Here is a 16,428-nt window from a genome sequence, read left to right on the forward strand (position 1 = left end):
AATGGGAGACCGGCACTGACAATTCACCAAAGTGGCACAATGCAGTAACACCGAATCCCTGAAAATGAATGCCCCCCCTCAAAAAAAAGTCATTCTGTCTTTTAAGGGTTGGCATAAATCCTCTCACATGTTTAATAAAAGCGTGAATTAAAACATTTTATATAAAAGTGATCATTTTAGAAATAGGTAATCTGTCCACAGATCAAGGCTGCGCCAGGTCGTCATTACATTTAAGGCCCCAGGTAGCTCCTACTTTGTGAAAAGTCCCCTTAAGCCTCGGCCAAAAGGCCCTGGAGAGCTGCCAGGCAAAGGAGTGCGTCTGTAAGCCACGGAAGACAGGAGCGGAAGGCTCTGCTGTTTACTTGTGCCGAGTTCAAACCAGCCATTGTGAATGTGATCAGAGGGCGTAGATATATAGGCAGAGATAGGGCCACAGCATTTCCAGAGTATCCCACACAGTTAAGATTCCAGCCAGCTGGCTGAGAACCACACCAGTATATGTCACATGAAATGGAACAGAGCTTTTATAAATACAGACAGACCAGAAGGATTCAATAAACAAAGGTTTTTTATTACAACATTTTCCATTTTTCCATTATTGATAATGGTTTGTGGCAAAAGAACATGGCTGCTGATTCTTTCCAAAACCCAGGAAACAACTGTGATCTAGAGCGGCAAGCGACCACGCGGTTTTCACCAACACACAACTTCTCTCCACACAGCAAGACAGGGTGCAACAACATTCAAAGCTATCCCAAAACCATATCCAACAGAAAGGGCACAATCGCAATATCTTTTAATAAAAAAAACAAAACACCAATGTGAGTAAACATCCTCTGAAGCATTTCTCCCGAACTAGATGGTTTCCTTTCTTGCTCCTCCCGATAGAAAAGGGCAGAAGTGTTACAATGTGATCTTAATTTCTTTACGCCCAACACATATAAAAAAAACGAAAGAATTGTGCATTTATCCTACGAAATCAAATACAAAAGAAGAAAAATAATAATAACACAACGCCTCAATTTGAGAGCCGGTCATTGGTTGACAAAAAAAGCCACGCCTTGATTGGTTGATGAACAATTTGTGTTCTCCATGTTCCAAAGGCCACACCCCTTGCTCTTTTCCCTCTTCGCAGTGGGCCAATGGCTATTGGTCATCTCAGCCTTCCTCCACACGCGCTCCTCTGGCCAGCCTCGGTCTGTCCACCGTTAGCATGGACACACGATGACACAACCCTTCCAGGTGTTGCAGGAGCAGAGGGGGGGGGGAGGCAGGGGGGCTTCAACGATCCATCTTCTGCTTTCATCCGACAGTGGTGCAGCATGGTTGCTTCTTTTTTTGTTCTTTTTTAATTTCCTTTTTTTTCTCTTTTTTAACATTTCGGTTATGAAGTTATAACAACTAGGAGAAGTGAATGAGAAAAAGGCAATGCAGGGGAGGGGTGGGGTGTGTGTGCACAGTGCATGATGGCAGAAAGGGTCTTCATGATGACCCTGCCGCCTTCTCTTGTTCAATGGCTGCAAAGGAGACAGGAGAGACACTCTTAGAATCCATCACATCATCTCTGCACACACCTAGACTACTAACATACAGTAGGCTACTCAACCATACTCCACATACAAAGAACACACTACATACTCTACACATGTTTCTAAATATCTGTCTAGAGGAGACATGTAACACATCTGTGCACTCACTCTCTTTTGAGGGAAGGGGGTTTTTCTCCTGGGTCTCGGTCTTCTTCAGCTTGGTCTTGTCGAAGCTGGTGACCTCCTCGAGATTGGGCTTGTCAGACATGATTGAGTGTCTAGAAAGGAAATGTATTTGTCATTAGAAGGCTATCTGTTTCGCAGGCTCACTACCATAGACAACTTTACGCACTGTGCGTTAAACAGCACCAAAATCTTTTGTTCGCTGAGGTCCAGTGGCTCGTGCGATTTGCATCAATTCACCCAACGTCACACCCCCGCGAACAAAAAAGACCGCACCCTCACAAAATAGCGTCTTGAGTTCCCCAAATTGAAAATTTACATAACAATTCATGTTCCCACGCCAAAAAAGGTTGGACAAATACACATAACATATATTAACTCCAAGGGCAATAGTTGTAGAAATAGCCACACAGGCACCAATAGTCCATCATCATACGAGTTATGTATTAGACAGCGTATCCTATCCTCTCTTTGTTCCACGTGCATGATCATAGCCTTGCGAAGTCACTTGTCATGTCTTCTGCACGTAGACAAGTCTGAGTGCAGCCGGAGGAACCACCGCCCAGTCGCCTCTATCTCTATGGACAGAGCACGTTTTGGCAACCATCTCCTTATTGTCCATACGTAGGCTACAGTGTCAATAAACGTCATATGGCGTTAACGTTTCATATAATAAAAACGTCCCAAATAACGGCATGAGTCATCGGGACATCTGACCGATTCCCCAACACAAAGAGGCTTAACAAAGAAAATAGGTTAACCCGCGCAGCCTGTAATGATGTAATGTGCGTTTTATCTATGACATGGGCTTCTAACAACGTTTTTAAATGTTTTCTGCCAGAAACAGATCGAATTCACAGATTTATCAGCATAGGATTCATTCGCATCCTTTGTCTTCTGTATTTTACTGCTGCCCACCATCAGCATCTTTTTCTTTTCAAAACGATTCAATGGGCTTGCAAATCATACATCTCAATCCAGGTAACAACTAAACAAAATTAAATTAATAGATCCAGATACTCACTTAGTTTGGTTTATTTGCGCTCAGTAGACTTCCAACGCAAGGCTCTGCGGTGCAGCAATGTACAACCCTATGCGCAAGCGTCAAATATATAGCTTACTGAGTAATATGCAAATTACCCACCATGACGTCACCATACAGTTTCCCAGCGCTGCTATTCCAGCGCGTGTTCAAATGCAGCGATTTTCAGAAGATAGGCTAATCTACGTTTAGCCTGTGCAACCTACTTTTCGCAGCTTTAATTTTAAAATGACGGGCTAGTTTAAGTAAAATGATGTGCGTAGAAACCGTAGCCTGAACGTTTTAAAGCAATTTCACAAAAGTTTGTGTTAGGATTGCCTCCTTGTGGTAATGAGAGGAATAGCCGTCACCTGCCGTCATATGTGAACTTTTAAGATAATGTCTAATAGATGGGCTCTGGCTGTATTATTTGTATGCTACACCAACAGAGCTCTGCCATTTATTACCCTATTTAATAGAATAAAAAAAATCGTAAATAAATCAAAACATGACCAAATCAAATGATAGGCCTAGGCCTAGCCTACATGTCTGGCAAACTCACTAGACACACGTCCCAATGGGTTTGTATCGCACTAAATGTAAAACTAGTCCTAAATGATAAATGTAATGTCTTGAAATAAAATATATTGCACAGTGTTCTGGAGATTGTGTGAAACTATGCTTAATAGGCTTATGCTCAACCGTTTTCGACAGCACTCTTCTTCACAGCTGAAACGTTCACCTTTTATGCCTCATAATTATATAACATTCAAAAATCAGTTAGCTAATGATAGCCATTCACCACCAAAACCATTAGGCGCAAACCCATGCAGGAGTTGCCTTAATTTGAGGGCCATTACACATGGCAGCAGCTTAATCTGATGGTGTGTATATTTGAATTACATTTTACATAGCATTGCACAGTTAATTTTGACACAACAATTAAATAGGGACGAAAAGGTAGGCTACAGATAGTACTGCTCTATAATTTCCACACTCCTCCATCAGCACATGTTCGACCACACCTATTTTAGGACGATACTGCGTGCAGTGATTTGGGCTTTTATTTTGATACTGTTTGAATACTTTTGCGACCCGGATGTTATTGCAGTCGCACATTTGGAATTGCAATGCGGCTTTTACACACGTGAAACACATAAACTGTTGTATACTTTTGGATGAATAATAGTTTGTTATAAATTGTAGGACTTTTTGAAGCGAGTGGAAAATGAAGTTTGCATACAGGGTATGTTTCTAATTACTGTTTGTGACAAACTGGCAAATTAACGTTAACTTCCCTGTTGAAGTAAGTTAGCTCTGTAAATGTATGTTAACGTTAGCTGTTTTGCTCATAATTTCCCCGTAGTTCATGTCAGTATTTCCATAAGGTTTTGACTTAGCTAATGTCTTGTCTTGTTATTTGAGGCATTATTGACCGACCTCAGTGACTGTAGTGAGGACATTGTGTAGCAATCTTTGTAGACCACTTACATTGGCAGGTCAGATCTTGACATTAGTTGTAGACTGGTACACGTTTGGTACTTGAACTCAGGATTTTTGTTTGAAACCTTTTCAGTTCTCAAATCTACTGGGAGCGGTGTATCGTCATGGAAACCTGAATTTCTCCAAGGATGGAAACTCTGTGATCAGTCCTGTCGGAAACCGAATATCCGTCTTTGATTTGAAGAAGTGAGTGTCAATTTGTCTATTTCTGATGATGAATACCGGGAAGTGAAGTGTTTTGAAATGAGGCTAGCTATCGATGCTTTGGAAACATTAACTCTAACATTAGTGAAATGTCATAATGGATCTCATTTCACCAATGTCTCTCTCTTTGTAGCAACAAGTCAGAGACACTGCCAGTGTCTACCACAAAGAACATTACATGTGTTGGTCTTTCTCCAGACGGAAACCTTGCCATTTTGGTTGATGAGGGTAAGATGTCATTATCACAGAAAATTGTATGCTATTTCCCTTTATTGCATGATACTAACCATTAATGTAACCTAAATGATTAACTAAAGGTGCATTAGTAAACATATGGGGTTGATGCATTTTGTAGATGGAGCTGCCATATTGGTGAGCCTGGTCACTCGTGCCGTGCTGCATCATTACCACTTCCACAAACCGGTCATCAGCGTGAGCTTCTCTCCAGACGGCAGGTCAGTTTATTCGTTTACACTTCTGCCAGACACACACACACACACACACACACACACACACACACACACACACAGAGACACTCTCCCTGGCTCACACAGTCACTCACTCACTCACTCACTTACTTGTTCACTCATTCACTCATGTTTCCACGTATGCACCCGTATGGATTTAAGTTGTTTTGCTATAATCTGGGCATACATATATCTATATTAAAGTGTGAAAAATAGCCAGAAAAGCCACTGCCTTAAGCATCTGCCATTATTAATGTTTTGGACTTGTCCATCCTCTAAGAACATGTATGATTATTAGTTGTTCAGCTGTATTCCAGTATGCCCTTGCTGTGTGTATGAAGAATTATTTCCTGTTTTGTTATTGTCGTTTCAGGAAGTTTGTGATCACTAAAGAGAATGTGGCGCTGATGTACCATGCCCCAGGGAAGCAGCGGGAGTTCAATGCCTTCCAGCTGGACAAGAGCTACTATGGGCCCTATGATGAGACTACTTGTATTGACTGGACAACGGACTCCAAGTACGTTCCTGCCCTGTACATTTCAAGGTCTTATGGCCTGGTCAGATTACACGATTTCTGCCCGATTTTGGCCCATATTTGTCGTGACCGACAAGTTTACAGCGTCGTATCCGATTTCAAATGGTCGGGCACGACATTGAACGTGGAGTGAATCTTATAATGTGACATGCTTCACGACTTGCGATTTGTCGTTCACAACGTTCTAAAACAGCCCGACAAAAAGTCTGGCTTGTCAGAAATTTGACGGGAGTCGTATGACGCGACCGATGCTTTCGGTGTATGTGTCCACTCTCCCGACCAAGATGCAGAGATGTTTTCATGGTTCTAAAATCGTACAGTGTGACATGGTAGATCGTAAACGACAATCGTGAGCGACAAAAAAATCATATAGTCTGACCAGGCCATTAGAAGTAGTGTAACCATTCCTTGTAAGAGTATGCAAGAAGTGTTATACAAATCTTTGACTATTCAGACATAGACATATGACTTTGAGATTTTAAAGGTGAGAGATTTTATCCAACAACACTCACTCTATAGCGGTCTTTAGTTTTTGTTAACTAATTTTACAGTCCATATGTACATTTTCTGACTCATTAATATGTTGCCCCCTATTCCCCCTTGCTGTGTTGTGGACTCTGTTGTCCGCTGTGAAGGTGTTTTGCTGTGGGTAGTAAGGACATGTCCACCTGGGTGTTTGGTGCAGAGCGCTGGGCCAACCTCATCTACTACTCTCTGGGTGGCCACAAGGATGTGGTGGTGGGCTGCTTCTTTGAAAAAGACAGCTTGGATGTGAGTCATACCACAGTACTGCTTTTTCACCCTGGTCAAATACATTATAGATGAGGACACATTGATCTATTCCCAAATCATGAATTTCAAGCACACACTGTTCTGTCTGATTTGTGTGGTTCACTGTATTATGTTTTGTGTGTGTGTGTGTGTGTGTGTCTGTCTGTGTCTGTGTCTGCGTGCGCGTGCGTGTGTGTGTGCACATGTTGTAGCTGTACACTGTGAGCCAGGATGGCACCCTGTGTATGTGGGAGAGTGACACGGAGCTGGAGGAGCTGAAGAAGGGGCTTCGCTACAAGGAGCGCAAACAGAAACAACGCCAGAGCGTCCGCGGAACAGAGGGTCAGGAGGAAGAGGAGGAGGAGGAGGAGGAGGAAGGAGAGATGAGAGGAGAGGTGATCAAAGGGAGTGCTGATGCACCCCAAGAAGAGGAGGGAGTCAAGAACGTGCGCTTCAGGCAGAGGAGCAAGTAAGGAATCTTTCTCTTTGCTACAGTAGCACCACCATTTTTTGACAGAAGGTCAATATTGTGTATACTTGTACATTTTCTACAGTAGTAAAGACAGGAATTGGTAGTCTGGCTATCACCATACTAAGATCAATCTTTCAGATTGAACATTAGTCTGGGGAGTCTGGGCATTTTTACTCTGTGTTCAGTCAGAGGAAGGGTGTTTTTTCCAATGCATCACTTGTTAATGATATTATTGTCTCTCAGTAGGGGCTTTTTCATTTAGAAAATTGACCTTGCTCTTTGGGTATCTCTGTGTGTCCCATCCACAGGCAGTACTTTAACAAAGAGGGCGACTTCAACAAGCTGACTGCCGCAGCCTTTCACAAGGACACGCACATCCTTGTGACTGGTTTTGCTTCGGGAGTCTTCCACTTGCACGAGCTGCCCGAGTTTAACCTCATACACTCCCTCAGGTGAGCACCTGTGACTGCGTATGTGCGTGTGTGCATGCGCGCGTGTGTGTGTGTGTGCGTGCGTGTAAGCGAAGCAATACAACTGTTGTGTAACTGTGGCCACAAAGCCATGATTACATTGCTGTGTGTATTCCCTCCGCAGCATCTCTGACCAGCGGATCGCCGCCATAGCTATGAATTGCACAGGAGACTGGATTGGTTTTGGCTGTTCAGGTACCCATATAAGTTTACCATTTCACGACGAGCAGTTTGAGTCGCAACAGGAGTTGGGATGTGTGTGTACTTTGTGTGTGTTTCATTGTGTCCCTCATTGACGTGCGGCGCTGTGTGTTGCAGGTCTGGGCCAGCTGTTGGTGTGGGAGTGGCAGAGTGAGTCGTATGTCTTCAAACAGCAGGGTCATTTCAACAACATGGCCGCTCTGGCCTACTCCCCTGATGGGCAGTACGTGGCCACAGGAGGGGATGATGGGAAGGTGAGTCTTTTACAGGACGGTAGTCCGCCACCCACGGCAACTATGGCTTTTTGGTTTCCAGGGATTCATGTAAACATGGATTATGTCTACATGTAATTTTAATTGTAAGTTTTTTTCCCTCCATTGCCATTTGCATTTCTGAATGAAATTGCTTTGAGATGATCTTTATTTCTTCATGTAGTGCTGTGTATTTTAGAATGAAATACCTAGAATATAATTGGAACAAGACATTTCAATTTGTCCTTCTGCAAGGTCCCTTACAAAATTCTGGAGCCTTATGGACCATATACCAGTGATGTGATTGTCAGTGTCCTCGATCTGTGTGTTTCAGGTGAAAGTGTGGAACACCAACAGCGGCCTGTGTTTCGTGACCTTCACGGAGCACACCAGCAGCGTCACGAACGTCACCTTCACCTCCAGCGGCTTTGTGGTGGTCAGCGCTTCACTGGACGGCACAGTTCGTGCATTTGACCTGCACAGGTACAGCTCTGCTCACCTTCCTCCCTCCATTCACCCTCCCGAGTGTGCACTGAGGCCGTGAGCCTCTACTGCTACCATTTCACAGCTCTTGTCTCCCTCTAGTGTTCAAAGTATGCACTACAATACAGTCTACAGGAGTGTCATAGATAGGGCCAGCAACTGTAGTGCCTGAGAATGAGTTTGATTTGTATGCCATTGGCTTTGGAAGATTGGTTCAGTTTGTTCCCTTGTTGTATACAGTACCTAACAGCAGATGTATATTATATCCATATCTCAACTCTGTGCTGTACTCATACTGCTCCATAGGTACAGAAACTTCCGAACCTTTACATCTCCCCGACCAGCGCAGTTCTCCTCCCTGGCTGTAGACGGCAGCGGGGAGCTGGTGTGTGCTGGAGCCCAGGACTCTTTTGAGATCTTCCTCTGGTCCATGCAGACTGGTCGCTTGCTGGAGGTGAGAGACTCCTCCACGTCTCTCTGCTGTCATTCAGACAGAATCTGTGTTATCTGATCATTGTTAAACAGATTAATTAGAAACTTTCTGTCTCATATTCTACACACCCCACTATATGTCACACAATTACACTTTTTATTTATATAGAAAAAGGCCTTGTCTTATTCAAACAGTCAACCCCAAGCAATTTGATTGAGTGATGGTTGTGTTGCATTGTTGTATTGTTAACAGTTGTTTGTCTGTGTGTGTGTGTGTGTGTGTGTGTATATGTGTGCGCGTGCGTGCACACATAGGTCCTTAGTGGTCATGAGGGTCCAGTGAGCTGTCTGAGTTTCTGCCCGGCGCGTGCCGTGTTGGCGAGTGCCTCCTGGGACCGGAGCGTCCGCCTCTGGGACATGCTGGACAGCTGGCATGCCAAAGAGGTGCTGCGACTCACATCTGATGGTACGGCGGACATGATCACACTTCACTTTCTCGTATACCGTAATTTCCCAACTATTAGCCGTGGCTTATACATTGATTTTGCTAAATTTCTTCAGTTACGAGGTTAATACAGGGGGACAGTTAATTTGGTGTTGTATGATTTTGTTTCTTCTAACACTGTCCTGCGGCTTATATACAATGCGGCTTATATGCGGGAAATTACTGTAATGGGGCTGCAAACAGGTTGTGTGTTCTTGGACTGTACACACACACTTGTTTTATTTTCAAGTTGATGTTTATTTGATCATTATTTATTTGGATGCAGTTCAGGACAGATTGTTTTGGAGGAAGATGAGAGAAAGTCTTAACACAAAGGCCCTTTTCCTTCAGGCATGGCGGTGGCGTACCGGCCGGATGGCCAGGAGCTTGCCGTGGCAACACTGGACGGTGAGATCTCTTTCTGGAACTCTCAGACAGCAGCACAAATGGGGTCGATCACTGGACGCCATGACCTACAGATGGGACGCAAAGAGACAGACAAGGTCACCGCCAAACAGGCCTCCAAGGGCAAGTGAGTTGAGCTAGCGGAACGACCAGCGAAGTCTTATTGTGACATTCAAATCAAAGTGTGTCTACTGTATCATCACCTAAAGCACTGTAGCACTCACAACTCAACATGTCTAATTCAGATCCTTTTTTACTCAATACAGATCATCACACGCCTTTCAATGGCTTTGTCTTTATTTAGTAGAATTGCAACACGGTGTGTGCATGTGTGTGCACTGTGCATGTGTGGTTGTTCATGTCCCTCTGTCTCTCTGTAGGTCCTTTACGTCCTTGTGCTACTCAGCTGATGGAGAGTCCATTCTGGCTGGTGGACACTCCAAATTTGTGTGCATCTATAACATACGAGAGCAGGTCCTCCTCAAGAAGTTTGAAATCTCCTGCAACCTGTCTTTGGATGCCATGGAGGTACCTCTCTATCTCTCTTGAGTTTCTTTTACCGATAGGGAAGTCATCATTAGTCAATACTGTGTGTTATTTACCACTAATACTGATGGGTGTATTTTGTAGGAGTTCCTGGACAGGCGTAAGATGACTGAGTTTGGTAGTCTGTCCATGGTGGATGAAGGGGCCGGTGATGGAGATGGAGTGGAGCTCAGCCTGCCTGGAGTCAAGAGAGGTGGGACATTGGGACCGCTCATACCTGTTGCATGTTAAAACTAGAAAAAGCACTCAGAGAGCGTAGACCTCCGCCTGTATTGTTCTTCCTAGGTTGTCATACATTTGAACCTAAACTATTCTGATCGCCACCACGTGGCCATACCATGCCATTACACCCCTAAGTGAAACACATAAACGGCTCTGGAATCTCGACGGAATTACGGATCACTCCCAAAATGTAATGGTGTCTTCCTTGGGTAATATCAGAGCTTTCCTGAAAATTTCATGGAAATCCATCCATAACTTTTTGAGGTATCTTGCTAACAGACAGACAGACAAACAAACAGACAAACAGACGCCGGTCCCCGATAAAAACATAACCTCCTTGGCAGAGGTAAACATCCTCTGCAATGGTATAGGACATATGCTCACTCAGATACACATGGATGTGTCCAACACAATAGCAATATCCAGAATGGCTCCTGTTGTTTGGGCTGAAATAGAAATTCAGCCAGCAGTGATGTGTGTGTGTGTGTGTGTGTTTGAATGGCACATTGACCTCCAGCATCAGTATTGACTGTGATCCTCCCCTTGTGCCTTACAGGGGATATGAGCTCTCGTCACTTCAAGCCAGAGATCCGGGTCAGCTCTCTTCGCTTCTCTCCTACTGGTGAGTGACGGATCATTTTAACCCTCACAAACCTACAAAAGCAGGAATGTTATTTGTGTATTATGCAGTACACAAGGAAGTCCTTCATTTCTCATACCCAAGACAATTTCTGTTTAATACTATTTGTTACTTGACCAACACTTTTCGTGTGTATTGTGTTTATGTCATTTCCAGGCAGAGTAAACTCATTGGTAAATTAGAATATAATATAATAGGCATTTTTGGTACCCTTCTAAATCATCAGTGTAATGCCGTATTTCCGATGTGCACCCTTGGCTTGTTTAGAGGATCTGTGGGTCGACTCATGAGCTCTTTCTGACTTCCCTCTCCACCAATCAGGGCGTAGCTGGGCGGCCACGTCCACCGAGGGCCTGATGATCTACTCTCTGGACGCGTCGCTGGTGTTTGACCCGTACGACCTCGACCTGGACGTGACGCCGGCCAGCGTGCGGCGGCAGCTGAAGAAGTGCGAGTGGTCGTCGGCCATCCTGCTGGCTTTCCGCCTGAACGAGAGCGCCCTCATCAGGGAGGTGCTGGAAGCGCTGCCACATGAACAGAGTAGGAGCACTCTCTCAATACAAGGCTTCCTGATGCTCTACTTTAGCATTTAAGGTGCTGTGTGTGTCCACCAAACACATTTTTTACGCTGAGAGCGCCCTCAACCTCCTTTTCTCGGCGCTTCGAGAAGTGTTTATTGTTGCTAAGTTACCAAAACCAGAGACGGTTTATAACGAGAAGTGACATTGACGAGCCCGGGGCTGCTCTAAAAGTTGAACAGATTTCAACTTTGAGCGCTCTGAGCGTTGCGGTAAAAAACGATCAGCGCCGAGAGCTTTTATCTAGCTTTTTTCCAAGGGAGCTCAGTTCTGTGAACGCTGAGCTACATATATATATTGAAAATTGTCGCCGTCGGTGCAAAAAAACACGATTGGTGGACACACATTGAGCTGTTGTTATTCATGTGTGACTGACTTGTGTTCCTGTTTGCATATGTGTGTTTGTATGTCAGTTCCTGTGGTATGCAGCACTTTGCCAGACGTCTATGTGGAAAAGCTGCTGGCGTTCGTTGGAGCTACGCTGGAGAACAGTCGCCACCTTCAGTTCTACTTAACGTGGGCTCAGAGTTTACTCACAATACATGGACAGAAACTGAAGAACAGGTACTTGCATATAAGCAAACCACCCACCTCTCACACAGACACACAGACACACAGACACACAGACACAGAGACACAGAGACACAGAGACACAGAGACACAGAGACACAGAGACACAGAGACACAGAGACACACAGACACACAGACACACAGACACACACACCACTAGACTCTCAACTGCTTAATTTAAGAAACACTGGTATAGTACAGTTACATCCCCAGTCAAAGACACACAGAAGCAAATACACTCAGTATTGCTATATGGGTCATTCTGTGTCAAATCAGATCAGGTTGTTGCTGCACCATCTCAGATTTTGTTCAGATCTTGTCTATATCAAGACTGGGTCCCAATACCAAGGCCTGTCAAATATTTCTGTTGAAATCCTGTTTTTGTTTTACAGTTTTACACCCTGAAAAAAACATGAACTGAAAAGTGTCTTACAAATATTGGGCAGGCTATATATAGCTTTTTAAGATATTAATGTCCATGGCCTCCATGATGAGACATTTTTGAGTGCGTAAAATTGTTGAAAAATCAAGGGTATGAAAATGTTGGAATGGAACAAAAATATTTTACAGGTTTACAAGTTCTGGGACCTGCACACGGCGCAGTAACTATTTTCCTGGATTCTGTCTGATTTGGTAGTAAATGACCCATACAAGTACACATGTATGAGAGTATGATGCTGCTGTGTAATTTGTGTGTTACGTGTTGTGCAGGTCAGGAGCCATACTTCCCACCATCCAGTCGTTACAGAAGAGCATCCAGAGACACCACGATGATCTCTCCAAGCTGTGAGTCCATGATGCACACACACATCCACCTTTTAAAAGTACTAATAATGGTCAATGCTGCTCCTATTTTCACAACAGTGAAGGTTGAGTGTGTGTGCTGTATTATAATATTGTCTCCTTCTCCTCCCCAGATGTGACTGGAACATTTATTCCCTGCGCTACGCTGTGGCCCTGTCCAATCAGAGAGGACTGAAGCGAGCGGCAGCAGATGAGCTCAGCGAGGAAGAGGAGGAGGGTTCCGATGAGGAAGATTACCTGATGAGTGAACCACTCATGACAGAACGTGAGCTCCTTTCATAGCCCACTCATTCAACGACAGGACTGTTGGTCAGAGCAGTAGGGGCAAGACACTCTTACTCTGAAGGTATCCAGTGCCTTGTGAAAAGATAAACCGGTCACCCAGAGCTGGACGTGAAGTGGACCACATGTGAGGGAGCAGAATGAATTTGACCGTAGTGGAGAGAGGCAAGTCACTTCTGACTCAAACCTTCAATCTTGGAAGAGTTGTACAAAAGCCTTGTGTTGAGCCTTTGTTTACCGTGTGAAAAACAAATCTTGGTTGATCTACTTACTGTCTCATTAAGATATCTTTCTAACATGATACTAATTGTCTAATTATAAATGAGATTTCAGTGCTATTTGTGTGTTTTATTAAAAAAAAATGAAAAAAAGAAGATAACATACTCTGTTTATTCAATCTCTAGTCTTCTCTAACCATCTTGCTGTTGCCAAGTGAGTAGACAGACTGATTTGTCATGGTAATATTGTTTATTTTCTATTCTTAAGTCTGTAAAGGTACAGCATGAACATGGGATATTTCATTCAACAGCACACAAGGAAGGAAAAAAATATTAGAAAGGACATCACTACGCCTAATAGGGTATTGCTATCACAAAGCTTGTTTTTTCTTAAAAAAAAAAAAGAAAAAAAAAGAAGTAAATTCAGAAAAGCAGGACTGAGAGACTTGGCTGCAGACCTACAACCAATACTAATATACATCCCCAAAGTAAAAGTTATTGTCTCTGAGAGATCTTTTCTTTGTCTAATAAATTCCAAAAACTATTCTGACTTTGGCAACTTATAAGTTGTCATATGGATTACCAATCAGAACTGCATGTCGTAGATATAATAATCAGATTAATCAGGTTAGTCAGATCACTGTAGGTGTATGACATCTTAACACTAATTCTCTAATATGCCTGTCTGGCATAGCGTCACCAGCTGGCCAAAGTCAGAATAGTTTTTGGAATTTATTTACAAAATATTAGTAAAATAAATATGATATCCACATACCCAAGCTGCTAACCTGGTCTAGTGCCACCAGCTGACCAAATATGAAATGTTACAGATATTGACAACACCTTGGTTAATTGATCTGAGACTTTAATTTTCCTTAATATTAGATAATAATATGATAAGGCTGATACTGACATGCCTAAGTCACATGTCTGGTATAGCGCCCATCCCCCCAAGAAGATTTTTTTGCATTTTGATACAACCAGCTGTTACCTGCATTGCACTGTATATCACAAAATGTATGTCATGAACGAATAACTTGGAAGCATATCATTGTAGTGCCAAATGTTTGTTGTGTAATCAAGATTCAAGATTCAAGATTCAATACTTTATTTGCCGTACAACAGAAGTTGTTCGGGATTTGCTGCGGTGTGCTCCACAACAGACAAGACAACACCACACAAAAACAATGCCACCCAGTGACTGCCATCAATGTAAAACATCACACCCGACAAGAGGTTAGCAAGTGGTTCCAATGTAGTAAACAAGTAGTGCACATATCAGATACTTGAGTTTGACAAACAAACATGTTGCTTTGTTAGATTCCGATATGTCGTGGGTCCGCACCGCAGGTGCTCGGGCCTGCCATCGCTGCTTGCGGCTATATTTATAGTGCATGAAAATGCACTATACTGTTCTTCCAAAGTATTCTTATTATTCCACTACTTCTAACGCACGCAATTCAGCTTGAACCGTTTAACGTAGAAACTTCATTCAAACGTTGTTGCGTAGGTCTTGCTTATGCCATGTGTGCTTTGTATTTTTCAACTTTGTAACTTTTATATTTTTTGAACTATTAAATAAAAACTATTAACAATTTCCCCATAGACTTAACATTGCTCATTATGACATCACGGCAGCAATTAGAATGTTACGCCAGGTGGCCAGTCCAGGTGCAGCAGCTCTCTCTCTCTCTCAGGCTCTTGAGACTACATTTTCTGTTCCCCTGTATCAACTGTATCAACATAAGTCTTCCTAATTCCATCCAACCTTCTATCCATTCATCTTCTTCAAACCATTCACTCATCCACCCATTCTAAACAGTCTGCCTATCAACATCAACTAGAAATGCAATTCCAAGGAATTACCAGTGCATGAAAATGCAAAAATAGATAGATAATGTAGATATGGTTACTAAGGTGTAGCTAGGGTAGACATGGTGGTTGCATAGTTTACAGAGAGTTGATAGTGTGAAGGTAGACAGTTTAAAGATGAAACGTTCCAGTTCTAACTTAACTAATGATTTCTATTCATGTTAAAATGTTGATTAGCTAACTTAGCTAATGATTTCTAGCAGTTACGCTAAAAATGCTTATTATGCTAGCAATGCTAACTTTACTAAAAATGCTAACCAGGTTGATTAGCTAACTTAACCGATGATTCCTAGCAGTAATGCTAAAAATGCTAACTATGCTAACAATGCTAAATTTGCTAACAATGCTAACCAGGTTGATTAGCTTACTTAGTTTATGATTTTTTGCAGTTATGCTAAAAATGCTAACAATGCTAACTATGCTAACCATGCTAACTAGCTAACTTGCTAGTGAGGACTTTTATTTTGAAACATTTGTTGCTAGGGTATCCATGGTGGCCACTATCAGGAAACAAGAAGTTACTGCAGTATAATCATGTTGGTTGCTATGGAAACGGTCATAAACACTTAATTTTAATGGTTGCTATGTTGGTTGCTAGGTACATGGAGGTTTCATGTAGTTGACTGGAGGCATAGTGGATGATAACTGACAGTTGGAATGGTTGAACAGTTCAATAGTTGAGTAGTTTCAGTGGTTAAATGATTTAATAGTGTATTATTGCAGTGAGGACCTTTATTTTGAAACAGTTGTGGACAGAGGAAGTAGTGAAACAGGATCTGTAGTCTTAATGAGATTGTATGCTTAAAGCCTGAGACAGAAGGTGCCTCTCATATATAGCGTTTACGCGTCCTCTCTCGCTCCTCACTGATCTACATAAAGAATGATGGAGCGGCAACAATGGGATAGTCTAGCCCTTCTTCTATCTTTCTTTATGTAGATCATTGAGGATCGAGGAGCGAGGGAGGACATATAAACACTGCTTGAGAGGGACCCACAGTAAATACTTTAAAAGTTGTATATAGTCTAATTAATGTTGATAGACAGAATGTTTAATGGATGTTGATAGGCAGATTGTTTAATAGATATTGATTGACAGTTTAATGGGTGGATGAGTGAATGGTCTGAAGAAGATGAATGGATAGAAGGTTGGATGGAATGTGCCTTATATTCTTGTTAAGAGAGACACTGATACAGCTCTCTGAGAGTAGTTGACACAGGTGTAATCAATTTAACTGGCTAGTCTTAAGAGAGCCAGCGTGTACTCTTAAAGCCTGAGACAGTAAAT

General features: G+C 42.8%; 1 protein-coding gene across 1 annotated transcript; it reads left to right on the forward strand.

Moving 5' to 3' along the window:
• The first annotated feature begins 3,851 nt into the window (after positions 1–3,851).
• On the forward strand, positions 3,852–13,290 carry pwp2h (PWP2 small subunit processome component). Its single transcript, XM_062518402.1, has 21 exons — positions 3,852–3,979; positions 4,310–4,422; positions 4,574–4,668; positions 4,796–4,895; positions 5,281–5,424; positions 6,078–6,213; positions 6,426–6,682; positions 6,994–7,137; positions 7,280–7,350; positions 7,474–7,610; positions 7,942–8,090; positions 8,397–8,544; positions 8,838–8,988; positions 9,358–9,538; positions 9,792–9,939; positions 10,042–10,150; positions 10,736–10,801; positions 11,141–11,359; positions 11,811–11,961; positions 12,679–12,753; positions 12,885–13,290. Exons 1-21 carry the CDS (start codon positions 3,962–3,964, stop codon positions 13,051–13,053), a joined length of 2,781 nt encoding a protein of 926 aa, XP_062374386.1. The 5' UTR covers positions 3,852–3,961; the 3' UTR covers positions 13,054–13,290.
• The last annotated feature ends 3,138 nt before the right edge of the window (positions 13,291–16,428 follow it).

This window comes from Sardina pilchardus, chromosome 17 (assembly GCF_963854185.1).
Source record: "Sardina pilchardus chromosome 17, fSarPil1.1, whole genome shotgun sequence".
NCBI lineage: Eukaryota > Metazoa > Chordata > Actinopteri > Clupeiformes > Clupeidae > Sardina > Sardina pilchardus.

What these genes read in the sequence shown, in the direction of transcription:
- pwp2h (XM_062518402.1), top strand. An exon ending in TGTCTTTGGATGCCATGGAG is followed by an intron (nt 9,940 to 10,041) that starts GTACCTCTCTAT and finishes TGTATTTTGTAG; the next exon opens with GAGTTCCTGGACAGGCGTAA. An exon ending in AGCGCTGCCACATGAACAGA is followed by an intron (nt 11,360 to 11,810) that starts GTAGGAGCACTC and finishes TTTGTATGTCAG; the next exon opens with TTCCTGTGGTATGCAGCACT.